General features: G+C 43.5%; 2 protein-coding genes across 3 annotated transcripts in view; one reads left to right on the plus strand and one right to left on the minus strand.

The window, feature by feature from the left end:
* Positions 1-383: 383 nt before the first annotated feature.
* On the minus strand, positions 384-20,118 carry ARL5B (ADP ribosylation factor like GTPase 5B). Of its 2 annotated transcripts, none has more exons than XM_019532389.1 (6): positions 19,979-20,118; positions 12,475-12,535; positions 9,641-9,788; positions 6,003-6,086; positions 4,130-4,281; positions 384-1,320 (listed from the first exon to the last, which is right to left on the minus strand). In XM_019532389.1, the coding sequence occupies exons 1-6, from the start codon at positions 20,022-20,024 to the stop codon at positions 1,272-1,274; spliced, it is 540 nt and encodes a 179-aa protein (XP_019387934.1). In that variant the 5' UTR covers positions 20,025-20,118; the 3' UTR covers positions 384-1,271. The 2 variants fall into 2 exon arrangements, with proteins under 2 accessions (XP_019387934.1, XP_019387942.1); XM_019532397.1 differs by lacking the exon at positions 19,979-20,118 and adding an exon at positions 16,256-16,320.
* Positions 20,119-20,276: 158 nt separating this feature from the next.
* The window catches only part of NSUN6 (NOP2/Sun RNA methyltransferase family member 6), a 40,912-nt gene continuing 34,375 nt past the window's right edge, over positions 20,277-26,813 (plus strand). The window contains exons 1-2 of the mRNA XM_019532377.1: positions 20,277-20,547; positions 24,881-24,991. Of these exons, the coding sequence (XP_019387922.1) occupies positions 24,917-24,991 (75 nt within the window). The 5' untranslated portion in view covers positions 20,277-20,547; positions 24,881-24,916. The remainder of the gene's footprint in view (positions 20,548-24,880; positions 24,992-26,813) is intronic.

Consider the following 26,813-nt stretch of genomic DNA (forward strand, 5'->3'; position numbering starts at 1 on the left):
ATATAAAAACTTAACTCTACATCTTTCAAGTTAGATAACACAATCCTTTTTCTGACTTGACTTGTATTCATTACCTGAAAGAAGAATCTGTTTTGTTTTGTCTGGGGTGGAAGTCCTGTCCCGTCCTGTCCTACCTCATCCCATCCCTTTCCATTCTATCCCCTCCCCCACAAAACACTGGAATTTTTAATTAATCAAACGGGGGTAAAATTCTAGCTAAATTGAAACAAAATTAAGGCAAATAAATCTTTTTGGCACAACAGAAACAGAAAATACATTGGAAAAAATGTAAATATAAGCACTCTCCACTGCAAAGATGAAAAATAAAGGTATGAAACATTATACTTATAAAGCTTGATTTGACCTGAATGCATAGATTTTTACCCCAATTCTGTATACAAGTAAAGCGTGACCTTTTAATTGCTTAAAAAATTGAAGAGGGCTTTTTAGTGCAAATTATTTAAATAATTTTAATAGATTATGATAAGCTTAGGCCTTAGAGGCTGATGTGATTTTAAATTTAAACTTTTTTTTAAACAGAAAACTTTATTTGAATAAAAATTCAATTAAAATAAAATACATTAAAATTATTTTTACCAATTTTTATCCACCCTGAAAAGCTGTTTTCAGGTTAAAAACCCCCCACTATTTAGAAATATTTATTAGAAAAATTATTAGAAAAATGGAAATAAAGTAAATGGCAAGAATTTTTTTTAAGGAAGAAGTTATACATATAAAAAATATCCCCAAATCAGCCATGTAACCTTCGATGCTACAGAGCCTGTATTCACTCTTCAAAATCCTACATCCAGCACTATGTTTTGAGATGGTCTTATCACCATCATCAATTGGACTATCATTTGAGATCATTAAAAACTATGCTAGGATAAGACCCATCTACTCACTAATTTTTACACTGATAAACCACCTTTGAGCCTGTTAGTAAGTTACAAGAATTGTTTACATAATTACAAAGGGCAAGTATGAAACATTATCAGTGGCAAAACTGATTTAAAAGTTGATCATTGAAAAATAACAAATCAGAAGAATTTTGATGCTGAAATGCAGATTCACGTGTTCATCCAGTTGTGAATTGGCACATTTAAAAATATTAAGAAAATACTTTGTGTTTCAGTTCAGCTGCACTTGATTCAAGTGCTGCTTGGAGATTTCCGTTATAAATTAAACCTGGTTGCTGCCTTCCCAGCTAAAAGTACCAGAAAAATGTACATGTGCACAAAATAAATAAAGCAGTCTTTTGTCAAAAAAAGTTATCTGACTCCAGTACGGGAGGTCATCCATTCCAGACCCTGACATAACCTGAAAAGCAATGAGAGATGTTATTATGCTACTACTACTGTACTCCAAAACCTTATAAATCTTAAACATTTACTTCTGTGCAAGACATCTTTCCAAAAGAGAATCATGTTTCATCATTAATTCCAAGTACAAAAATTCTTTTAAAACTGTACTTGCGCTAATCATCTGGATATATCTGGCGTGCTGTTGACTGCAGCTGGACATTATTTCCGAGTTAAAACATGTATCTTATATATTTATTTTTTTCCAGGGAAACAAAATTCAAGATAAATTCTTACTTGAGTTTTTTCCATTTGACAAGGCCAATAGCTTTTCACCATGCTATACTGCAAACATAATTTTTCAAATGCTACATCTTTATAACTAGGGATTCAGGTTTTCTGTTGGCCACAGAAAAACATGGTAAAAACCAGTTTCTCTCATTTTAAGATCAGTTGTGCCCCTTGCTGCTGACAGGGAGGTGGTGTCTTGCCATGGCAGCACCTCACCATGGCAGCGCGGGACTCCTGGCGGCAGCACCGAGCTTCCCAGTCCGGTCCTGCTCTGCCTTGCCGTGCCGGGTCCCACCCGCTGGGTTCTAAGGGACCCCAGGAGAGGGCATGGCATGGAGCCCCGAGCCCAGAGCAGCCAGCCCACATCCACCTCCCCTCAACCCCCCACCATGGTCTCCACTCTGGCCCATGGGGGTGAAGGAGCTGGGTTCTGCACTCTGCTCTGCTGCAGCAGTCACCATCTCCTGTGGGCAGTAGCTGCAGCTCAGGCACTGCTGCAGGGGGACACGGGGCTGCAGACCCAGGTCCCTGACCCCATACCCTTGGCAGCTGGGGGCCCCCTCTGGCAGGGCTGGGGGTCAAGAGTGAGGGGCAAATTGTACGGGCAAGGCACTGGCATATCAGGGCTGCTCAGCACCACAAAGCAGTGGTGGGGGTGGGACAGCTGGAGCTGGACCCACGTCCTGGTGAGCAAAGCAGGCAGGGGGAGCTCTGATATTCCATGATTAAGAACCCCAAATCAAATGCCAACATCTATAGGTATTTAGAATATATTTTATCAACGATTGGTAAGCTTCCTAATTGCTTTAAAGTTGTGAATATACCAATAAACCATTGTGTTCAACAGATAATTATACATATATATAGTGGCATTTCATTTTAATCACAGAAAAATACAGATTTGGGGGTTCTGAATCAGATAATTTACAATTTTTAAACAGAAAAAACCAGGATCCCTGTTCATAACCCATATAATTAATTCATATCTGGCTGACACTGTAAAGTTGTCAGCCACGATGCACTAAACAGATGTTTTAACCAATATACTAACGATGCTCAACCAGAGGGTCATGCCACCTTCTGTTAGCATTCGTAAGTGTGCAAACATAAACCCAGAGATTTCAAAGAGAAATCTGGAATGTCAAAAAAAGACGACAAAAATCTCACCTGGTCCTTGAAAAATTACTTTAAATCCAGGCAAAGCAATATATTTGTTTACATGTTTGTTTATTATGTATTATTTTAAATAAACACATTTACCATATGTTTACACAAACTGATAACTGAGGCAAATTTCAGTGCCTTTGCAAAAGTCTATGACAACTACTGGAAATAGAAAGGAAAAAATATCATCATGTTTAAGAAAGATAATCATAAAAAAAAAAGGAATCAAGGTACAGGATGCCACTTCACAGGACATGTATTATAAAATATTTCATGCAATAGAAAAGGTTAACTTCACATTCCAAAATATGTGATTTTTTTCCTAAATGATCAATTATATCTGATATTTTTCGTGTTCTAAGAACCTTTCTACAGAATTTTCTTCTGCTACTACACACATGAAACACACTAAATTCTTAAATAAGCTCTTAAAATTGAGTAACTGGATTTGAAAGAGAAGCTCAAGAACAAATTCTGTTAGAAGAAAGAATATCTTCCAGCTTTTTATGCTCAAGGCAGACCTTGACAGATTCAAGGCATACTCTGAAAATGCCAGCTCTTAGGTTTCACTTGATTTTTAAACACAGAAAAAATAATAAAGCAATTCTTCTGCTGCAAAGAACTGAGAAACACCACAACAGCTCAGCATGTCTTTAACACTATGGATTCCTCTTTGAAACCTCTGGGTTTATCTTCTAAATTATATTTGCATATTTAACAATGCTAATATTGCATGGCACCCTTGCAAGGATCTCTGGGTACCCCAGGGTGCTTCAGCTAAACAAAGGTCAAAGCGAGTAAGAGACACCAACATGAGTGTTAAATTTTTCCCTTCCAAAACAAAATGAACTTGTGCATTATGTAGCTACACTGCATTGTACTTTACCGTGTTTGGCTGTATATTTAAAAAAAAAATAATCAAGAAGTATGGTAAGACAGTACATTAAAAGAAAAACAAAAAGGATGAGAATCTACTGGAGATTTCTAGAAATATCAGAACATGTAATGGCTTTACCCAAGAAAAAGTGTGTTTTACTAGTGGCCCTTACGGTTACGCTAAAGGCCACGCTCCCATTTAGGATTAGATTCTTTATTCTACATTCAAATCAAAAGATGACCAAGTTTACAGAGAATTTAGGCAGGTAAATCTTGAAAGGGTGACAGCAAGCAGAGAGGAAACAGGCCTGCATATGAAGCAAACCAGGATGTTTCATCCAAGGTGCTGGAGGGTTCCAGAGGAGAAACACAATATTGCAAGACACTACAAGCAAATTTTCTTCTGGAAACTCAGACTACTGGTGAGCAAGCTTCTGTCATCAGTATTGCATATACTGCAAGTGGATGGAACCAAACAAACATTCCTGGATACCTACCCTTCTCCTGTAAGAGCACAGCAGGACTGTATGTGCCATGGATGATCCTTTATGGAGCTAAGGGTGAGGTATTTAGATATTTCAGCTGCTGTCATACAACCTTTCATGTCTTGCTTATTTGCAAAGATAAGAACTGAAGCCTTTCGCAAATCCTGCAAGCAACATAGAAATATTTATAGCATTTATGATGCTAATGTTATGATAAAAAACAAAATGGTTATAGTGGCAGCTATATTTTCCAGGCAATTGCATTAAAGTAATTTTACATTAAAATTATACTGTAACATTTAATTTTGAGCAGCTTATTAACATCATAAAATGAATTACATTGGAAGACCAAATCCTGCCCCCTGCCCCCTGCCCCCTTTTTGGAGGGGATGAAGTGTCATGTGACTCCTAATAAAGAATTGACAAGTAAAAAATATGGTTTGACGCAGCTCAGTATACTGGATTACTAGTGAATGAACATTCTGAAATAAAGGAGATGTCAGAATGGAAGCTGTGACAAGCCATCATTTCACTGCATTCATTTTCAATTCCAAAAATTCTCTCAAATACAAAAATGAGAAGTTCATTTCACAGGAAAAGAATCTTTGCATCATAATTTAACAAAAGCTTATGATATCCTACAAGATTTACATCTTCTCTCTTAACAGAAGCTCCAATTACCAATGTTTTAGCAGTTACAGATGAACAGACTGTTGTTGAAACAAACGGAAGTTCCATACAATGACTGAAACAATTTGAAGGGTAGAAGTGAGGAGGAGATCAAAATAAAATTTATAAAGATGAAATTATTAGGTTAACTTTAAGAAGGTGAATACAAAATCACAAATATTTTAATAGTTATGGCAGTTGCTGCATCTGGGTACTTTAAGAAGGGAGGTGAGAAACACTCCCTCCCCAAAAAACCTGGAGGTGCTAATGCTACAAATACACAATCTCATAAACAGCCCTTACCTATGGGCAAGTGGTATTTGAATATTAATCAGAAGACCAAATCATATTAAGACTACATGCATACATGTTAGCAATGCTAGGCATGCTGAAGTTATGAAGGAATGTTGCACATGTGCATGAGGGGAAAAAATGAGACTTCTTGCCATCTGCTCGGCAAACTACTTACTTGACATTAGAGCAAAACTGACCTTAAGAACTGGCTCAGTTCATTACAAGGTACACTTTTTTCCCCCCCAAGTAAAAAGTTAGGAAAATTATTGCAGATTAACTTTTAAAATGGATTATTGGTACTGCATTAAACCCCTTTACTTCTGATACATTCTTTTATCCCCTGCGAATGGTGAAATCCACGAATAAGGCACTGCATTCTTGAATGCAGTGCCCCCAGCAGCGGGGGCAGGCACAGCTCCAGCAGTGGGAGCCCAGTGGGAGCAAGCATGGAGCTCGGCGGCAGCAAGTGCGGAGCTCCTGGGGAGCTTCTGTAAGTTTATAAAGTGCATTTAAAAAGTGGGTTCAGCATTCATGAATATTTGAAACTGCGAATAGCAAGGGTTTCCTGTATATGCTAAAATTGATCTCCTTAAAAAGTTAACAAAAAGAGAAAAAAGAATGCCACACCCACACACCCACAAAAAACCAAAAAAAAATGTAAAGCATGTTTATATTCTAGGGAGTCTTTATAGAGGAAAATGCTATATTCCTACAATAAAATGTGCCTTATGGATTTCTTTGATCACAGAGTTTATATTTTTCAACTTATCCTGTCCAGATAGTTGCAATGTTTTCATCAATTTCTCTGGTTACTTGTAAAAAGTACATGTTTTAGTGAAGAAATTAAGCATGCTTATTTGGATGCTAACACCAAAGTAAGTTTACACGTCACATACATTAAAAACCTGGGATTCCAACATACCTCATGGGCCAACATTCTGTAAAGTTCTTCTTTTGTGATAGAAAGCCGTTCTCTGTCAATGCTGTCAATAACAAGAATGATGAACTAGAGAAAAGAAGAGTAAAAGCTTAACTCAGATGATCTTAAAATAAGTATGTTTCTTTGTAGGCCAAACTAAAAATAAACCTGCCAGAGAAGTGTTGGTAAGCAAGAGCTCTTCTACGCACAACAGAACCAGACTACCCAAATCCACAAACTGAACAGAATCTCTTAATCTAAACACAAGGTACCTTATCCACAGGCATTTCACATATAAATATTCTTCACACAAAAACTGCTGAACTACAATTATAGTTTTAGTCCCAAGACTGGTGTTATTGCAGGACTAAGTTACTTGCAATCTTCCATAAGGATATTCAAATTCCAAACTGCACGATTTCAGCTATTTGTCACTGGCAAACTTCCAGCATTGTCTCATGTAAAAGTATTACAATTTTACAAACTAGTGGTTTACTATATTTTTCTTCTATGAGACTAGAGTAAGATTCCCATTTTAGGAATTCACTTTTACCTGCCATTAGCAGAACTTGGAATTCCTTTCCTTACATGATAAAAAATGGTATATGTTGGGGACCACAGCCACATATTTTTGCAGCACTTATGATCGTGGATTTCTAGGCTAGGGACAGAAGATGCACATAAACTGGTTTAAGTGATCAGAAACCTGAGCCCAGCAGTCACCGCTGCATCCCATACCCTATGCAAGGACAAAGCTGTCCTCCACTGCTTGGGAGGGAGGACGAGGGAGACTAAGCTTCAGCTCTGTGGTTTCTACCCAGTGAGTGGAGCTCCAGCTCCAGCTCCCAGATGTCTTGGAAAGCATCTGGGGGCTGCAGCCAGAGCTCCATGTGCTGGGCAGAAGCACCATCCACCCCCTGCCCACAGCGGCACAGCAACACGAATGTGGGGGGTGGGGGAAGGTTCCTTCAGCCTAGCTGCTTCAACCTGAGCTGGACTGAAGCGGCTGGGCTAAAGGAAACTCCCCTACTCCAAGTGGCGCTGTGTGGTGACAGGACCAGGATCCATACCTGGAGGCGAGAAGAAAAAAACAGCCCTGCCAGGCCAAGTCGAGCCAGATTCCCCTCGCCTCCAAAAGCTACTCTCTGCTGCTGCACCGCTCCAGCAGCTACTCCCCTCGCCTCCAGCAGCCATTCCTGCTACTGCTGCACCACTCTGGGAGGTGGAAGGGGGGAAGCTTCAGCCCCTGTGCATGGAGCTCTGGCTGCAGCCCCCAGGTGCCTTCTGCCTTCCAATGTGTCCGGGAGCTGGAGCCGGAGTGCCATGCACTAGGCAGAAGCCGCAGGACTGAAGCTTCCACCCCCTCTTCCCCTCCCAGAGCAGTGTGGTGCAGTGGTGGCAGTGGCTGCTAGAGGTGAGTGGGGCAGAACAGTCCCCCTCCTCCCCCACCAGCTGCTGGTTGTGCAGCTGCAGCCCTGGGTGCTGAACAGGGCAGGGGATGCAGTGGTGGTTGCTGGGCTTGGGGCCCTCCAGCACCTCCGAGCTGGCCCAGGAAGCCCACTCCCTAGGCAGCCCCAGTTTGTGCTGCTGAGCTGGGCTGTCATGCAGCTGCAGCAGGCTGGGAAGGGCCCTGACCCCATGGGCAGGCCTGCGGGGTCCTACCCAGCCTGCTGGGGCTCCATGACAGCCCAGCCCAGCTTGGACATGGAGCTGGGAGCAATCTGGCTATGCAGCCCTGCGGCCTTAGCCCAGGCTGCCCCTCTGCCTCCACCCTCAGTAACACCCGCAGGTCAGCTGGGCTCAGCCCCAGCTGCAGCTCCAGCCCTCAGTGGATAGAAGGGCATGCTGGCCGGCTCTAGCCAGGCCTCCAGGGCAAGTGCAGGAAGGAAAACCGAGCAAACCCTGACTGGGGTCCCGTGGCCAGAGACATGGAGTTTAATCACTACCCCTTGCTCCCCTTCATGAGGTACTGCCCTGGCCAATGGCTGGTCTTGGGGACAAGCCTGGTAAGGGCTGCTTCCACCCTACCCCTCCAGGCACAGCATGGCTGGGATCCTTACAGGCCAGGGTGGGGGTTTAAACTGCTCTACAATCATACTTGGTGGCCTGTCAGGGCCTGGCCATGCCCCTCCAGGTCAGCTTCCCTCCAGCCTTGCAGTTGCTGCAAAGGGAAGGGATTGCTGCTCTAGTACCTCCTGGCTTCTAGCCTGAACCACTGCTAGCATGTCTCTGCATTTCCAGTATTAAATGTGAATGTCTCTGCTCTTACAAGTCAGTTCAATCTTTGCAAGTTAGACTAACCTGCAAAAATTGAATCAACTCAGGCTCCGGCTTTGTGAATGTCCGTCCTTAGCCCTAGTACTGACTGGGATCTCTAAACCAGCAATATCAAACCTGCAGCCCACAAGACAGATCTAGCTTGCACAATGTGTGTGCATGAGTTGTATAGCATATTCAGCATCGTAGACTACTTCTGCTTACAGATAAAGATAAATCAACATAGCAAGTTGGTGACACAGAAGAAAACTGTCAGTCAGCTGTCAAACCTATGCTTATTTCTCCAAATCACTTCACCTTAAAGGTAACAAATCTCTATTTAGTTTCTGTAGGCAATGAACTAACAACAATTAAAATCAAGCTATTTAAAATGTTAAATTATGAAGTTAAAAGGGCAGTGATCTTCACTGATTATTTGTGGGAAAGGCCAGGAAGGATTAGTGTATTTAAAAACACTTTTTTGAGCAGCTACAAGAAGCTGTGGCAGAAATCTCAGTAACCTCTCTGTTCCTAGAACTATGGGAAGGTGAAGTTAGCTCAATTCACAACAGTGCTATGCCAGATCTAGCTAGTGGAGGCATCCTTGCCCTCTTTTCATACCCAGGTTTGTATCTTCCTTTAGTTGGCATATTTCATCCATCACCTCTGGTTAATTTTTGAATACTGTGACTATTAGACATGACTAGAACATGACACTTTCAGTAGCAAAAGTCAGCTTCTGTGATAGTGACCATGCACTACAGAACATTCTTTTTAAATTTATTCTGAAGAACAAATGACAAATCACAGTACTGACAACTCCAAACATTAAAAAAAACAAACCATAAATCAAGGCTTGAGACTGGCTTAAAACGATCACAAAATCAGTGTAACATGTAAACCTGTTTGATAAATGAATTAGTATCTGTGGACATCAGTCTGAATCTTCTCTATGTGGGTCTTTTACAAAAAAAGCAGCCCTTACAAACTTTTTCTTGCTACCCATTAACTGCTTCCCATTACAACTGGAAGCCTTCTACTATATATTGTCATCTTTACCATAAGCTATGTTCAACATGTACTTGGAAAAGGGTTCTAGCTCAACTTAAAACAAAAGAATGCACTGTGGTGGCCCTTCTAGAGACAGAAGCTTCTGCACTTACTTGCAATACCTTGCCACATGTTTAACTTCGCTAACTGTCCGTGCACTGTGGCACAGCTACACTTTCTTAAAATGGGCAATGATCTGCACATTTTCTCCATAAACACCAGCTAATTTTTGGCACAAGACCATACTCTCTCCAACACATATAATTTCAACCCAAGCTACCAGGACTTAATTAAAAAAAACAACTTAATTGTAGTTTGGAAGCAGTATAACATACCTCTGTATTTGAGTAATAAGTATTCCATGATGAGCGTAATGACTCTTGCCCTCCAATGTCCCACATTAGAAAATGGGTGTTTTTTACTACTATTTCTTCAACATTGCTTCCTATTGTTGGAGAGGTATGGACCACTTCATTCATTAAGCTAAGGAAAATAATGTAACATTTTAGAGGAGCTTTCAACAAAAACTTGAGCACTTTCTGATGCATCAGTTCTTTAAATTGAAAGTCTTGTCATATTAAAGACAAACCATTTTAGTACTTTTAAAAACAATGACAAAATAGCTTCTGGAAAAGATTAATTCACCTCAATTTTTGTAGAAAAAATAAATCTCGCAAATGTGTGTGCTTGTGCACGAGCGTGTTTTATAAAAAGGCCTTTCCTTTCAACTATTTGGACCATCACAACTACAACACAGCTACCATCCAAACCTTACAAACCTGTAAACTATAAAATTATAATTTGTCAAAAGTTAAAAGCTAAGAAATTTTACACACAAGCACACAGACAGAGAGAGAGAGTCTAAAGTTAAAAGCTATGATATGTCTATCTACCTATTTGAAGTTAAAAACTATAATCTTTCTCTCTCTCTCTGAGGGCTGTTCAAACAGTATCGAGACTAATGCTGTTGGAAACAAAAAAAATTATTTACAGGGGTTTTGGCTTAATCTCTTTTAAAGTATGTTCCTTCTTCAGCCACACACTTCTCCCAACGTTTCTGCCATTGTTGGAAGCACCTCTGATACATAATTTGTGGAATCGCTAAAAGCGGTTCCAGTTGTATTTTGTTTCATGTTTTCCACATCACAAAATCTTCTTCCTTTCAAGGTTTTTAGTTGAGGGAAGAGAAAGAAGTTGCATGGGACCACATCAGATAAATATGTATCAGTCGTGGGATACGTTTGGCTAAAATTTGGCTAAAAATTGCTTCACAAGCTGTGCTGAGTGGGCAGGCACGTTGTCATGGTGAAGCATCCAAGAGTCAGACACCCACTTTTTTGGTCGTTTTTCTGGTCATTTCATTCCCAAATCACTGGTTATAATTGAGTGACATGAACCAACAAAAATTCCAACTTCTCCTGCTCTCTCTCTGACAGTCAACCGCCTATCTTTTTTAACCAAACTGTGAACCGCTGCCACATTTCATCATTTGTTATGTTTAAGGGTGTTTGGCACGCTCATCATTTTCGTTCGATGATTGTCCTTCTTTACGCTGACGATACCATTCAAAAACTCTGGCATGGCTCAAAATAGCATTTGGTGATGACACTAAGTAACTTAAATATTTCACTTGCTGTTTTCCCCAATTTTCATACAAAATTTAATACACATGTGTTGTTCTGGACACAATGATATAATGGAAGGGGACCCCAGACACAAACAATCTTACTTCAATCTTACGCTGGCCACAGAAAACTGGGGAAAGGCCATGAGCTGCAGACCTGTCCAGAGTCATCCCAACATGCCCAGAAATGTTCAGCAAAGCCACATCCCCCACCCAATACCTTATACCAAAATATGCATTCAGTCTCAATACTTTTCGAACAGACCTTGTATATCCTAGCTTTTAACTTCGAAAAAATGTACTTGGGTTCATAGCAGGTTTGGATGGCAGCTGCATTGTAGCCATGATGGTCCAAAAACAGTTGAGAGGAAAGGCCTTTTTATGATATCTTTTATTGGACCAACTGTATAGTTTGGAGAACTGTTGGACAAGTTCAACAGCTTTCCCAACTATATAACTGGTCCAATAAAAGACATCACATAAATGTATTTTATGTGATAAAAATCAGTGAAGTACTCTCTGTAGAAGCAGGTATTATAGATGTAAACAATTAAGCACAAATATAAATGTCTAAAATACAAAGTGCCACTGGCTTTTGTAGCTTTAGAGTGAAGCTTCACTTAAATTAATAGACCCATAAACATATTAATTTCAAAACAAAAGAGTTGTAACAATCCAATAATAAAATGACACTTTTGGACCAGGTAAAACTATCTAAAAACACAATGTTCAGGTTCTGTAACATATCACACTTAACCAATTTCAGACTAGATTCTGAACTTTTTGTATCCTTTACTGAAAATACTTCTGCAGCATCACCTTTAAAACAAGACTAGAATAGAGAGATCTTTTGTCTGGGAAATGTACACTGAAGGAAGATATTCTTCACCATCTTCAAATTTACTTGTGGACCATTACTCTCATGGTAATAGTCTTGTAAGTATTTGTTGATTTCTTTTGTGCATCCCTAGGTGTAAAAGACAGCAGATTGTTTTATTTTGTTTTGATATCAACTACAGCAAGATCAGAGGCATTTTTGTAAAACTATGGAGGTACAATGTAAGTCCAATATTACTGTGAAGGAACTGTTAGATTCACCAGTGCCTGACCTGTGGTTGAGGAGGGATACCGAAGCCTTTCCTTTGAAAATAATCATTACCTATGCGTGGATTTCATAAATGGACTAAAATTCCCATGCGCATTTATGCACATGGCAAAACAGTTTTTGTGATGCTTTTGCTGCTGGCCACCAAGGCAATTTTACCTCTCATCAGTTACCAAAGGTCTCAATAGCAGAATTATTCATTCACACTTCTAATTCTTAGGAGTGCTTAATTAACATGCAACTCAAATCTTCTCAGTTTCTGTGTCTACTGTTTAACATACATGTAACTATTACATGATGACTGAGCCCATGTTCTAGGTTCCCCAGCATTTTCAAGCTCTTTCAAGCAAAATTACAAATGCCTTGTAAAACACAATATATTCAACATAAACAAAGTACAATAGTTCATCTAACAAAAGTTGAATAGTTCATATACTTACAACTGGTAAAGAATGGTAGTTTTTCCAGCATTGTCAAGTCCCACGATTATTACTTTGTGTTCTGCACAAGAAATGAGAGAGGCAATAGCTATCAATAATCAACCATTAGCCACATTTCCTGAACTAATACTCCCTTTAACAGCAGCAGAAAGAGTGAAGAGGAAGCAGCTGTCAAAGGGCTGCTCTTAGTAGCCTTGAAAATTAGGGGAGCTATACAATTTCATGGTTACTATCTCCCCTTAATTTTCACGCTCTTGTTAATACAGCAGCTCTAAACTTACTAGCTCTCATTTTCAGGGCTTCTAATAGAGCAGCCCCCAAACCGACTATTAGAAGCTTTGAAAACAAGGGGAAGATAGCTAGTTTCAGGGTTGCTAATACTAGTGCTGACAGCACTATATACTTAAGGAGCAATGTTAATGTTAAGTTCAGTTGTGTGCGCACACCAAAAAACTGCACAGCCTTGTTTCATAGTAGTTTGGTGTCAGAAGGGACCTGAACAGATCATCTAGTCTAACCCCCCACCACTGGCCGGAGCATATGCTGGGATCACACGACCCCAGACAAGTGTTCGTCCAAATTCTTTTTGAATTTACCTAAGGTAAGAGCAAGGACCACTTCCCTAGGAAGTTGGTTCCAGATTCTAGCCTAACAGTGAAATACTGCCTCCTAATCTCTAACCTGAACCTATTCTCCTGAAGCTTCTGGCCATTGTTCCTTGTCACCCCAGGTGCTGCTGGGGGGAATAGGGCCCTTCCTATTTGCTGCTGATCTCCCCTAACGAGTTTGTAGGCAGCCACCAAATCCCCCATAACCTCCACTTGCTGAGGCTGAACAGGTTCAGGTCCCTCAGCCTCCCCACATAGGACCTGCCCTGTTGCCCTCCAACCAAGCAGGTGGCCCTCCTCTGAACCCTCTCCAGGCAGGCCACATCCTTCTTAAAGTGCAGTGCCCAGAACTGGATGCAGTACTCCAATTGTGGCCTGACCAATGTCGCATAGAAGGGGAGTATCACCTCTATGGACTGGCTTGAGATGCATCTTTGGATGCACAAGGTGCGGTTGGCTTTGCTAGCTGCAGTCTAGCATTGGCAGCTCATGTTCATCTTGGAGTCAATAATGACTCCAAGATCCCTTTCTGTCTCTGTGCTCACAAGAGGGGAGCTCCCCAGCTTGTATGTATGCTGTAGATACCTTCTCCACAGGTGCAGCACCCTGCATCTGTCTACACTGAACCCCATCCTTTTCCCATCTGCCCACTTCTGCAGTCTGTCTAAATCTAATTGCAGCCTCTCTCCCCCTTCAAGCATGCCTACTTCTCCCCACATCTTGGTGTCATTGGCAAACTTGGACAATGTGTTTTCCACCCCCTCGTCCAAGTTGCTGATGAAGATGTTGAACAGTGTAGGCCCCAGGACCGAGCCCTGGGGGACCCCACTATTCACATCCCGCCAGGTCGAGTATGGCCCGTCCACCATCACTCTCTGGGTGGTGGTGGATGGGTCATGGTGGTGGTGTGTGGTCCCAAGGCAGTACGTTTAAACCAAGTAGTATACCAACACATTTTCTCAGGACAAGAAGCCCTGCTGGGCCAGTATGTACTCCACCTTAGTCCTGTGACTCACTGGGGATACAGGCTGACAGCTCCTGCATGGAGCTTTCAGGATAGGCACGGGGGTGGTGTGATTAACAGATCCTGCTCACACCTGCACTTTATGCAGGCTAAGAGAGACCCTGGCAAACTCATACCTGGAGTGTGCCAGGCTACATCTTCTGGTCCATTTGAATGCCTGCCCCCTTTTACATTAAGGTACCATCCAGCTTCCAGACATTAAATCGTATTTAACCATTCAATTTCCTCAGGGACTGCTCCAGATAAGCACAATACCCACCAGCTTCAGACTGTCAGTTAACAGTGACTCTACCCACCCATGTACATGCTCTCAACGGGCAGCCAGCTGGCCAGACAAGTACACTCAACTTGGGGGATATTTGGATGGTGTCTGCTGCAGTAATATGCATATGATGTATGGGATTTTGGGCCAGCTTGCTGAACTGGGCATTCACAGGACTAAGGCTCAGCACAGAGTCTAAGTCCAAAAGCTGCAACAAAGGACCCAAGGACTCTTAGGATATGATTACAATTACTGAATTGCTAGCTGTAGCAATATCCCAACAGCTTCTCAGTAGTTCTACTGAATGCCCTGGAAAAAATTCTTAAAAAATCTTTTTAGTATTAAGCTCAAAAGGTGGAGCTCCATAGAGGAGGAGAAACTAGAGCCTCTGCCCAATAGTCCTGCTCATCATAGGTTTAGTATTTTGAAAGAAGTTTTGATAGAACTGGGGAGGGATTTTCTCATAAGATGCCCAAAGAATTCACCATTAATGAATATCTGGGGCTCCCTGGAGTGCAATCCATGAGAGGGACTGGCATGCTCTTCTCCTCTATCCAGGCAAGTGCTCTAGCACCATGGCTGCCCCCAAGATAGCCACTGCTAGATTGATTCCAATTATGATTACACGGTTGCATGCATCTCAGAAAATATTACAAAAGATCAAAGATGTTGCTTTTCTAATGCACCAGCATGGCCTGTTCACAGATTAGAGTTTAACAAAAAAAAAATTAAAAAAAGCTGTTATTTGGCCTATAAATTGTATGTCCTCTTTGGGGCAGGAGGGACAATACTTACATGTGTTAAAAGTTACCAGAAGTCAATTTACAGTCAGTGCTGTCTACACTAGATGGAAACTGTCTCATTGTGGAGTCATCGATGGATTTGGTGGCCATTGTTTTTGGCAAAGGTCTTATTGGGGGATTACATTGCTAAGACAAATCACTGATTGTTTCAATGACTAAACATTGATTTCATGTCATCCCTTTCATATGGCTTCTTTTTTGGGGGGTGGGGGCGGGGGCATAACTCCAACAGCTATAAGCAGGGCTGTGCTTGGCAAGGGGTGAATTGGGACAACTGCTCCGGGCCCTGCAGGCCTGGGTTGGCTTTGCATCTGGCTGCTTGCTGCTGCCACGCTGCTTCGCCCACCACCGCATCCAGGCCCCGCAAAGACTGACTTGCCCCGGGCCCCACACCGTGCTACGGTTGTCTCCAGCTATACGACAGCATTTACTTCAGTGCCCTATTAACAATATCCTTGCAGATATTTCCCTATTATTGGTAAACATTGGATAAGTTTGTTTTGCAGCAGGACTTGTAGTCAGTTAGTCAGGTTAATTGAAAAGGCAACATCTCATCCAACTTCCTAACGGACACGATCAACAAAGCATTTATTTACATGCCAAGTCCAAATGAGTAATTTTCAAACGCTCCTCCAGGCATCTAAAGAAAGTCAGCAACTCTACCTAGCTATTTAGATGACTAAGAGTCTGGAAGTACCCAGGTTTCCCACCAATAATGCTAAATGCCAAAGAAGGGCAGCCACTGTGCTTGGCTTCAGAGCTGAGCATTTAGATGCCTGCCTCACTGTGTCTGTGATTCACAAATTAGGTATCCCCTGTTCTATCAAAGTCCCTACTTATAAGTATGCTCTGAACATACCTCACAAAAATTGGAACCATTAAGCTCAATACAAATAGCACCCACAGAAAGACATAGTACTCAGGTGTATCAGGGGTGTCAAGCATCCAGCCTGCTGAGCCATTCCATCTGGCCCACCTGTAGTTTGGTGGCTACCAGAAGTCGTGTACAGTGTGCCCTGTTGCAGCATTCAGGGTCCCTGGACCTGCAGTAGACAGAACCACTGTTGTCCAGTCCCAGACTCACCCTGTAGCCTGACCCTAGACCGGTGGTTTTCAGCCTATGGTCTGCAGACCCCGTGGGGAGGGGGGGGCTGCAGACTACATCTAAGGGGTCTGCAAAAGATGACTATGATCAATCAAAAGTATGCCAATAACCACACTTACAATTTAAAGGTGTCCACACCTCCATTTGACATTTTTTAGGGATCCACAAATGAAAAGAGTTTGACAACCACTGCCCTAGCCCCACTGTAGTTCCTGCTGGCCCCACAGACTTGGCCCAAGAAGAGGTCCTGCAATCCAGATCTAGGCAGTTTGATACCATTTCTTTATATAGTGCCCTAGTGATCAGAGTACTTACTAAGCAACATTCCTGGCTTCTAGACTGGGAAGGTTTAAGCTTATAGTTCTCAGTTCCCCAGAGAATGCTCTAACCACCAAGCTAGAGGCTGGCCCCAGCTGTGGATCAATATCCATCCTCCACCTTGAAGCTGGGCTACTGTAGAGAAAGGAGAGATCTGTTCAAAGATGCCTCAAAGCAAGCATAAGCAAGAGCTTGCATGGCTCTGCTGTAGCAAAAACAGCATTCTCTTGGGAAAAGACCTTGGTTCCATAATAAATTTTAAGTTTATCAGTAATGTATGGGCACTCACGGTGATTTTGGCAGATCTTTCCATTCCTCTCCTGTCATGGCTTATTAGCCATGTCCAGACAACACAAGACTGTGTACATTCAATTACACTCCAAGACAGGGGTCGGCAACCTACGGTCTATTGGCTGGATCCAGACTGCAAAGAAGTCTAATTTGGTCTCAAGAGAAATCGATGGTATGGAGCATCCATCCCCTCTGCTACATCTGTACTTACGCTTGCTCCAGTGAGGTTAAGTGCAGGTAACTTGCTAGGCCAGGGAATGAAGGCCTAAAGCCAGTGGCTGGGGCCAGGCTGCAAAGGGCAGCCTACACTGGCAGCATGAAAGTAAAATGTTCACATATGAAACATCAAAGGCCAGACAGTACTGCTTCCACAACTGTTTGCATGACAATATTCCAAATACTGTACATATAACTGTAGTCTCTTGCAGTCTCTATAAAACTAGAAATGAGTGAACTCCTTAACAAAGAGGCAAGGAAAATCAGGGATACTATTTGTGCTCACATCCATCACAGAAGTAATTTAAAATGAGTAATCCCTTGTTTTTCTGTAGTTAGCAAAAGAAAGCAGAATGCATCATATTACCATGTATCAGATTTGAAGTGCACAAGTACAATTTGGAGGACAATAAGCACAATATGGAAAACTAAAGCACAAATAAAACAAAACATATTCAGGAGGCTTTCCTGTAGAAGTAAAATCTAAATCATTCATATTTGGGTGGTCAACCACCAGCTTGCTTCAGAATTAAGGAGCTCCACAGCAATTTATTGCTTTTATTACTTCAAAGGGCACTGCACTAAGTTGGAGCCCATCAGGGTCCCATACAGTTGATTGGAGAAACAACACCCTGCAGCAAAAGACCAGAGCACCACAACAGACTCTCACAGCTGTTTGCTGCAGCTTTGTATACTGGCTGGGGACTTCATGACCATATGAAATGCCTTGCTCCTACTGTATGTGTTGCTTATAATATCCTTCATACTATGACAGACTCTCCCAATTATGCGTTATCAAGTCCAAGGGGGTTAAGGAAAAGATTTTTCCACAGGTCAGTTTCTTCATGAGGAAGTTCTGGAGCAACTGGTCCACATCTACAAGATGGTACGACAGCCATCCATGGTACAGGAAATAGGAGGACAGTCACTACATTTGCATATCTTCCAAAGCTCTCTGGCATGCTTCCTTTATGCCCCATGTCCACTATGCTTGCCCCTCAGCATCTCTGTGAACAACCACCCTGTATCAAGACCAGACAGGCCACATTCAAGAAGAGCTTCACTATGGATCTGACCGCTTCTATCAATGCTCAAAACTGAGGCTATGTTGGGTCAAAGCCACATGTAAGAGCTGGCCAAAAGGAACTTCTGCCAGTGGGGCTGTTAAAGGAAGGAATTTGCCTTACAACAAGCAACTCCTAAGAGGGTTCTCTGTTCCCATGAAACACTGAGAAACCAGTGACACTCTCCTCAAAGATCCTAGTGCTGCAGGTGGGTAGTGATAAGCACAGCACAGGTGAAGACAAACACAGATTGGTAAGCTTTAGAAAAAGAATTTAAAAAGAAAGTTATTTTTCACATAGTCTGTAACTAAAGTGTGGAACTCATTGCCACCAGATGTTGTAGAAGCTAACAGTTTCGGTAGAATCAAATAAAGGGACTGGACAAGTTCTTGGATGAAAGGGACACTACTACCTATTGACTAGTTACAGTAGCATCTGTATCTATTGATGCTAGATCACAGGAGTTAGGGATACAGCCTCTGAATCAGAACTTACTAGAAGACCGTAAATGCTGGAGGCTGCAAGTGAGAGAGGAATAGTGAAAAAAACCCTGGCTTATTCTCCCTATCAGCATCCACTCACTGCTTCTGCATGACACTGGCCTATTTGATGTGCTAAAGGAACATGAATAGGGCCCGAATGAATGGCAGAAGCGGGGTGCACTGCAGCTCCTCCTCCCCACTGATGACTGGTGGAGGGGCTCTATTTGCAGCTTGCTCCTGATGGTTAGGGAGGCAAAAACTGTAGTTTTAAATATGGCGTCATTTTTGCCTCCTACCGCTCACTGGCCAACGGGCCTGCTGCTTGCTTACTGCTGAACAGTAGGGAGGCAAAAAGAGTCACCATGTTTAAAACCATGGTTTTTTCACTTCCCTGACAGTCAGAAGAGAGCAGCAAATACAGCCCCTCCAGTAATCAGTGGCAGAGGGACATACAGGGGAACCTGCAAGATTAAAGGAGCCACAGCGCAGCTGTGAATTTGGTAGGGCCCTAACCATGGGCTTTGGCCCATCACAGAATACTGTGAGCCTCCCTTCATAAGGGAGGCCACTGGGGACGTGTCAACTGGTTCTGGGGGAACAAATAAAGAGAAAACAGGAAGGGGAGTGAGGTCATAGGTTAGTAACAAGGGACAGAGCAAAGCACACTTGCCAGAGCCCACTGCCCCCTAAGTGCAGGGAGCCTGTGGATGTGACCAGACCAGTGAGACTGCTTGGACCCATGAGTGGGGAAGCAAGAGGAAGGCAGCCCAAACCTTGCTCAGGTTCCTCCCAGCCACAGCCTCCTCCCTGGCCTTGCAGATGACCAGCTTGGCCAGAGCTGGGATGGGGGATGGAGGCTGGCCAGGAGGCCCAGGGGGCTCTGGGATTTCCTAACAAAGCGCTGGGAGAAGTGCAGCCCTCATCTCAGCAGGAGGCTCTGGAAGCAGGACAGACGCGGTTGCAACCCGGACCACTCGAAGTGGGCAATGGGCGAGCACCAGGGAGAGGGGCAGACCCGCACCAGGGTCGCGCCCGTGGGCCCGGCCCGCCAAGGAACCGCTAGCGGAGTCCCGCGGACCTGCCCAGCGGAACCCGCGCCCGGAGACACGGGGGAGACCGAGCTGCCCCGGCCCAGCGGGCGGGGGCTCCTGGGCTCCACCGCGGGGCCGCAAGGGAGGCTACTTGGCCCGGCCCGACCCAGCCTCAGCGCCTCCCCTGTCCCTGGGCTGCACGGGGCGGCGGCTCGATCTCGGCCGGGCTGAGCCCAGCCTGGACACGGCGGGCGGGACAAGAGCCGCCGGGCAAGCGCGGCCGCGAACCCCCGCGCTCACCCTGGTTGCAGAAGAAGCTCCACAGCTTGGCGAAGATCAGGCCCATCCCTGGGCGGGCCCGGACCAGACGATACCGTGCTCTGGCCCCAGCCCCAGGGCGCGCGGGGTCAGCGGCTTGAGCCGCCGGGCGGACCCGGACCCGGACCCAAGCCCCACCCCCGCCCAGCGCCCTCCGGGCGGTGCGTCACCGCGTACGTGACGTGAAGACAGGCGGGGTCGGGGCTCAGTTCCGTTCAGGCCCCTCCCCCCACGGGGCCGGTAGTAACCGTGGGTGCCGGTTGCGGGGTCCCAGAGCACGGGGCAGGACTGGAGCGGCTCCCTAGTGCTCCTGCCCGGCCTGGGACAGCGAGTGCGGGAAGGAGGCGGGTCCCTGCGGGGGGTGTTGCTTCCTGGGCCCAGGCGGGGCGGTCACGGCACTGGCAGAGCTGTTATTCGCTGCCCCCCGCCTCGGCGTGGCTGGTTCCCTAGGTAACAAGCCGCTGGGGTGACGTGTGCAGCTGCCCAATCCCCGGCGAGGCCCAGGGCGGAGCGTCTCCCCCTTCCACTGGCGGGCGCTGAGCCGGCGGCAGGTAGGGAGCGGGCCGCCAGTGGGGGAAGGCCCGGGCGGCGGGAGTTGTCCCCGCCTTTCCCCGCGGGGTTGGCCGGGCCGCGTTAGGGTTGCGCACTGACGTCATCCCACAGCCCAGCCATCCGCTTCCGGGGAGAGCTGGGCGTGTGTGACGTCACCCGCGCCTGCGCCGGGAGTGGTCAGCGTCCTGCTGCCCCTTCCAAGGAAAGCTGAAGAGAAACCAGCTGTGGAGCTGCTGCAGGTTGGCCGCTCGGGGGTCTCTAGCTGGACGGTTTTATTTTGTGATAATATTTTGCACGGTGCCTGGCTTGAATTCATTGAGGCACCAGCCCCCTGCCTCTAACATTGTGAGGTGTAGTAGGTGCTAGAGGATCCAAAGGTTTTTGAAATACACGTGGGTATTTTTCTTTCTAAGCAAAATCTCTGGCAGGCCTGCTCAAGGGAAGCCATACAGCATGCCCGCCCTCTACCTCTTCTCTGGTCTTTAGTGTGCAAATTCAAGGTGTCATCTGGAAACACTCCTTGTTTCCTTCATGGTTGCCTTATGGAAATATGAGTGCCATCTGCTGACTGAAAATGATGCTAAATATGGAATCCGGTGCAACAAAGAAGCTCTTTCTTTCATGTTAAGGTTTGCTAGGTTAAAGGCATGAGGTAGTCCTCCCTCATGGAGCACTGACAAGACAGGCTGTCACTTAAAAAGCTTATGCCTTTCTGAACAAATTAGTTTTTAAAGGTGGCATGGTCTCTTCTGCCCAACCCTCATATAGCAGGGGTGCTCAGCCCCAGGCCTGCGAGCAGATCTGGCCACCAGTGCTGTGTCATCCAACCTGTGGAACACTTGCGGGCTGTGGCTCTGCCTGGTAGATTGGCTAAGGGGTGGTGTGGGGCCCTATACCCAGATCCCTGCCAGGCCGGGGTAGAGACAGCACAGGGCTGCTGGGGCCTGATCTGGCCTGTGCACTTGCCCCCATGGTCTACCCAGGCTCCAAGGAGGGAGTTATAGAGAGGTACTGCCAGATTATCACCTTTCCAAACCCAAAGCTGTTTTCTGGACACAGTTACAGTCTCCTTTTCCCCCCACTTACTTTTCTAAAGTACAGGGCACAGACATCCTTTACAAAGTTTCCCAAAAGTCGACTTTTCTGTGGTACAGTTACTAATTGATAATGATGTCTAGTACATTGGAAATGTTAAACTTGAAGTACAGGTTTGAAAGGCAAAACTATTGTGACTTGAATTAAATCTCATTAGCATTAGAGGGTGCAGTTCCTCCCCTTCTTTTATTTGAGGCCAAGCATAATGGTTTCCTGCAACTTATGAAGTAAAAGTTCAGTCTTCACCATAAACCAAAATACACATTGCTGCCTAAAACAAACCTACAGAAGGCATATGTGGGTGAAAGAGTTTCCTTTAGCTATGATTTTGGGAAATTTCTGTGTGCATCAGAGTACTGCAGGAAATGCTACAATATGGTATAATAAAGTGGAGCAAAATAAAAGATAAAGTAAAAGGGGAGCTGGAATATGTGGACACAAGTATATGTCCATATGGCTTGACATGGATATGGGAGTAGATGAAAAAGTCTTTGTTGGAGCAACAAAGTGTATAGGAAACACATTTTGGAAAAATATGGATCAGAGGTGACCAGGTACACAATTGTAGATCAGATTCACTTAGAAGGTAGGAGAAACCAAGATAGTTTTGGGCAAGTTTAACTGAGATGAACTTGCTGCAAGGACTTAAGAAAGATCACTTGAAGGAAATTTAAAAACAAACAAACAAACAAACAAACAAACAAAGATATTCGAACTAGAAAACCTAGTAGAGGTCTGATAAGTTTTCCACTTCATTTGTAACCCACAGAGGCTCAGAAAGGAGAGGTCAAATTGCATAGGTCAAAGTCTATGCTCAAATAGCATAGAAAGCCTTTAAGAATAACTCTGTCTAATATGTCTGATGGAGAAGGTTTAATCTGGGTGGTAATATTTCCAAGTACTTAGTGGCAAGTTCAGTTTGTAAAGCAAGAAAATAGGCAAGTATGCAAAACTTAAGGGAAGCAGTTCAGTGAACTACTTGAACTGTGAAAAAAAATTGGTCATAAGAAGCAGCATCAAGTATGAAGCTGATCAGAAGAAAGCATCACAATCATCTAGTAGCATTGGAGCAACAAGAAATGCTGGCATTGTTTCCCTGCCAGCAAATTTCTAGACTCATGGGGAGACCCACAGGCCAGCCACAGCTTTAGAAGATAGCATAGTTACATTCTGGTTATTTCAGGTTACAGAAGGTTTACTTGTAGGTTTGTCTATATTGCAAAACCTTCTGTAACCTGAAATAGCATAGTTACCTTCAGGATAGAGGAGGAAGGGAAACTATGTGAGTGGTCAGATGTGTGATATACCATTTGCAGATTTGAAAAAGGCTCACCTCTTGCCCCACCTACATTTCAAAGTCCCTTTTGAATTGGGAACCATTGCTAATGCTTATGTTTTGAGGGGCAGAATTGACACACACAATACAGAGGATTTGACAGGATGGGTCAAAAGATTTTGACAAGATCCACAAAGCATTTGATAATTTAGCATGCACTCAGTCTCTTCAGATGGTGGAACAGCATAGTTGAATGCTGGGGGTAAGTCAACTATTTACCTTGGCAGAATAGTGGTGCTGGTGTATTCCATTCCTTACAACCATTAATAGAACAGCAGTCAGTGAGAATGTAAATTGTCCCAACATCCATCATGTTTTGGTGTGATTCAAGAATTCAAGCAAGTCTCCTGTATGGGGGTTCCTGACAAGTTTGACCATTGAATTTTTTGGAGAAACCCTATAATTCCAAGTTCACCTCTTTGCCAGGAAAAGTTGGAGGACAGCCTCTGGTTAAGTGATAAGATTAATAAAGGACCTAGCAGAAAATTTGTAAAGAGAGGTCGTAGTATGGTTTTATATTCTACATTCTAAAGAAAGATAAATAAAAATGCTGGCAGGATTATTACATAGTACACAACTGAATTCATTTATCCCTCAGTATCTTTTAAAAAGAGGTGTCAGAGGGACAGGATTTCCACTAAAATTGAAGAATACAAGTATAGAAGCTGAGGATGCTGCAACTAATTGGTCAGCTAGCATAGCAAGATGGGTAGAGTTGCTCTCCACTAGCAAGTTCTACAAGGGGAGGAGATATTTTCAAAAATCAGGAACACATCATGCCTATTCATTAGAAAAGTCACCATGTTCTAAATGGTGTTCAGTGGCTAAGTGCATGTGATCATTACCCAAATATGACTTCTACACTATTGCTTTTATATACTACCTAGTACTAGCATTTCAGCTATTCCACCAAATTTTTGTTTTGGGGGAGATAGAATAGCCTGTCCCAATTATCCAAGAGAAAAATAAGGCTGTTAGGGAAAGGCATGAGTTTCTGGCCTAGTTGTTATTCACCTAAAGTACTGGTGAAGGCCAGGCAAAGCTCTCAAGGAGAAGGGGGTCTGAAGATGTCCAACATCAAAATTGGAATTGGGAACATTGGATTGGGATTACCTGAAATAAGGATATACCAGGAGCCAAGGTAAGATCAGGAGTCAAAACCAGAACCAGGAATAGCCTAGAGTCAAACCAGGACCCAAGCCAGAGTCAGGATATACTAGGAGGCACAATCAAAACCAGAGAGCCAGTAAAAGAAAGCCAGAAACAAAAGCAATCGGGAGTAAATACCTCAGTCCCCCTGGAAAGGAATGCAGTGAGCTGGGCCTGGTTTATAAGGGCTAGAGCTGGGGTGGGGGGAGGGGGTGTTGCCTATGGCCTCAGGCTTTTGGCTGCCCTGATTATCTCATTTGGACCAGCTGAGCCCAGGGGACTCTTCTGGGCTTGCCTGTTTACCAACTACCTCAGGGGATGAATTCCCCTTAACTTCTGATTAGGAAGGCTGGGTTTTGATGTGGCCTCATTACAGTGGAAAGTAATGGAAAACTCCAAAGAGTTGGGAATAAAATATTCTAGATATATAGATATCTATTTGGGTCTTTATGTATATTTATTTGAATTGGCAAAGCATTTAAAATTATAACCAGATAGCTAGTACCACTGGAATAGCCAGTAAGTCTTGTACAAAGTTACGTTAGATTTTTAACGCCTTTCTGCAGTTCCATTCACTAAAATTACTGTTTTGCGTGAAAATACACTAATATTGATTATTATGAAAAGATATCTTTTTTCTGATGGTATTGTACACAATGCGTTATTTGCAGTTCTAGCATTTTAATATATTTATGAATGTTGTCAATTAAGTGTGTTCATCCAAGAAAACCTTAAAGTGTGTTTTATTGCAGTTGTTCACTGTGAAGATCATAGCTCTATAAAGGAAAATGTCTTTTTTCCCAAAAATATTACTGCTGCCTGAAGTTGAAGGATACCTCAGCAATGTATTTAGAAATCAGGAGGTAGGTTCAAGAAGTAACTGTTAATAATCAACCTGCACAACCTTAGATTTGCCTTTTCCTGATTGAATATTGAACTATTCAGCTATTGGCATTCTTCTAACTTCATTTATTTGTGTGCAGTTGCTGATAAATGACTCTCAAAATAAAGTAGCATGTATTTAATATTCAGGCATAGGGAGAGCTTTGTAATCTAAGGCTCTGCTTTTGCAATGAGTCCCATCTGCTTCCAGGACTGGGAATCATGGCCCAGGATTATTAATTTAATCTAGAAGCTATGAAATATCCAGTTGTCAAAAGTACAACCATTTATATCTGTACATTTTTGGACTTTTTTAAATGATGGTAAATTAATATTGAAGTGCTATCAACTACAGTTAGCCATCAGACTTAAATGGAAAATTAATTGTGGTGTTTCAGTGAGCAGAAAAATTTGTATCAGTAATAAGGATATTTAGAAATGCAGAAGCTCAGCAACTATTTATGTATTTCAAATATTTATGTAGCATAAATGCTTCATTTATAGCCTTTTCCTGATCATGGCATGTAAGGTTAATTTTTTTTAAAGACAGTTTGTAAAGGAAAAATAAACTTTTAAAATTTTATTTCTGGCCTAACATTTTTTCAAAAATATTCCTTCCATCCCAATCTGTTAGAGATATCAGGACTCTAATATGACGACGCTTCCTTCTTTTTCCTGAGATGCTTTGGAGGGTCTGCGAAAGTTAATTGGAGGTTCTCAGATTTTAAGGGCTAGGAATATTGAACAAAAAAAAAAAAAGAGAGAGAGAATTGGAGAGTTTTTTTTAACAGTCTGCACAAGTTTCCCCTCGGATTGGCAAGTACCAACAAAGTTGATTCTGAGATGCCATAATCCTACTTCTGTGGTCGTCCATAAATTCTTCCAGGAAATTATCCTCCTTTCTTCCCCATCCCCACCAAATACAAAATAAAATCAGGTAAATTACACTTGAATTTCTTATGGAAATAAAAGCAGAAACAACAAACTTTGTGTCCTCCTTAGTCCATCAGACCAGCTCACCACATCTTCAAGTTTAAATCCGTATTTGTCTCTCTTGAGCCTCTGTATAGTCAACTCAGTCCTCCATTTAATAGGGTGATATCAGTGCCATGAACAGGCATTCATTTCTAGGAGTGGACACTTCTGAGAAATTTCCACTGCTAGAAATCTTTCTGGAGAAGCAGTGTACAGGAGGTCAGCCTGCGCCGCCTCTCTGTACCTCGTGGGGAGCAGTGGCTGCTCTCAGGGGCAGAGGAGCCCTGGGGAAAGACTCTCTGTGCCTTCCCCAGCCAGGCCTCTGGGGAATAGGGAGGGAGAAGCTCTTCAGCCCTGTTCCCAGAGCCCCTTTCCCAAGCCAGGTAGCTCTCAGTTTGGGGAAGGGGCAAAGCCCCTTTTCCCCCCCACCCACCAACCTCCAGTCCCCAGTCTGGGGAGTGGGTGAGGTACAGTGAGCAGCTGCTTCTCCACTACCCCCCAGTCTCCAAGAGCAGAAAAGAGGGAGCAATGGAGGCAAACCATTGCCTACAGTTACCCCAGCTTGGGGAAGGCCCAGGAAGTCTGGGGAGCAGTAGGTGTCTGTTTCTCCCCTCCCCTCCCAGTCCCCAGAAGGAGTTAAGTGGCAGGGAAGAGCAGAGGCATTGTTTCTTGCAAGAGAGTCTTGCATGAGAGAGATCTTGTCGAAAGAGGAAGATCATTCTCCTAGAAAGCCTGTCTGCCTACGGAGTGTATCTCTGTACTCTTTCTGGAAAGATCCAGTTCTTTTATAAATAAAGCGTTTTACTTGCTGATGAAATATGATGAAAG

Source organism: Crocodylus porosus, unplaced genomic scaffold, assembly GCF_001723895.1.
Source record: "Crocodylus porosus isolate Cpor-Errol unplaced genomic scaffold, CroPor_comp1, whole genome shotgun sequence".
Lineage (NCBI taxonomy): Eukaryota > Metazoa > Chordata > Crocodylia > Crocodylidae > Crocodylus > Crocodylus porosus.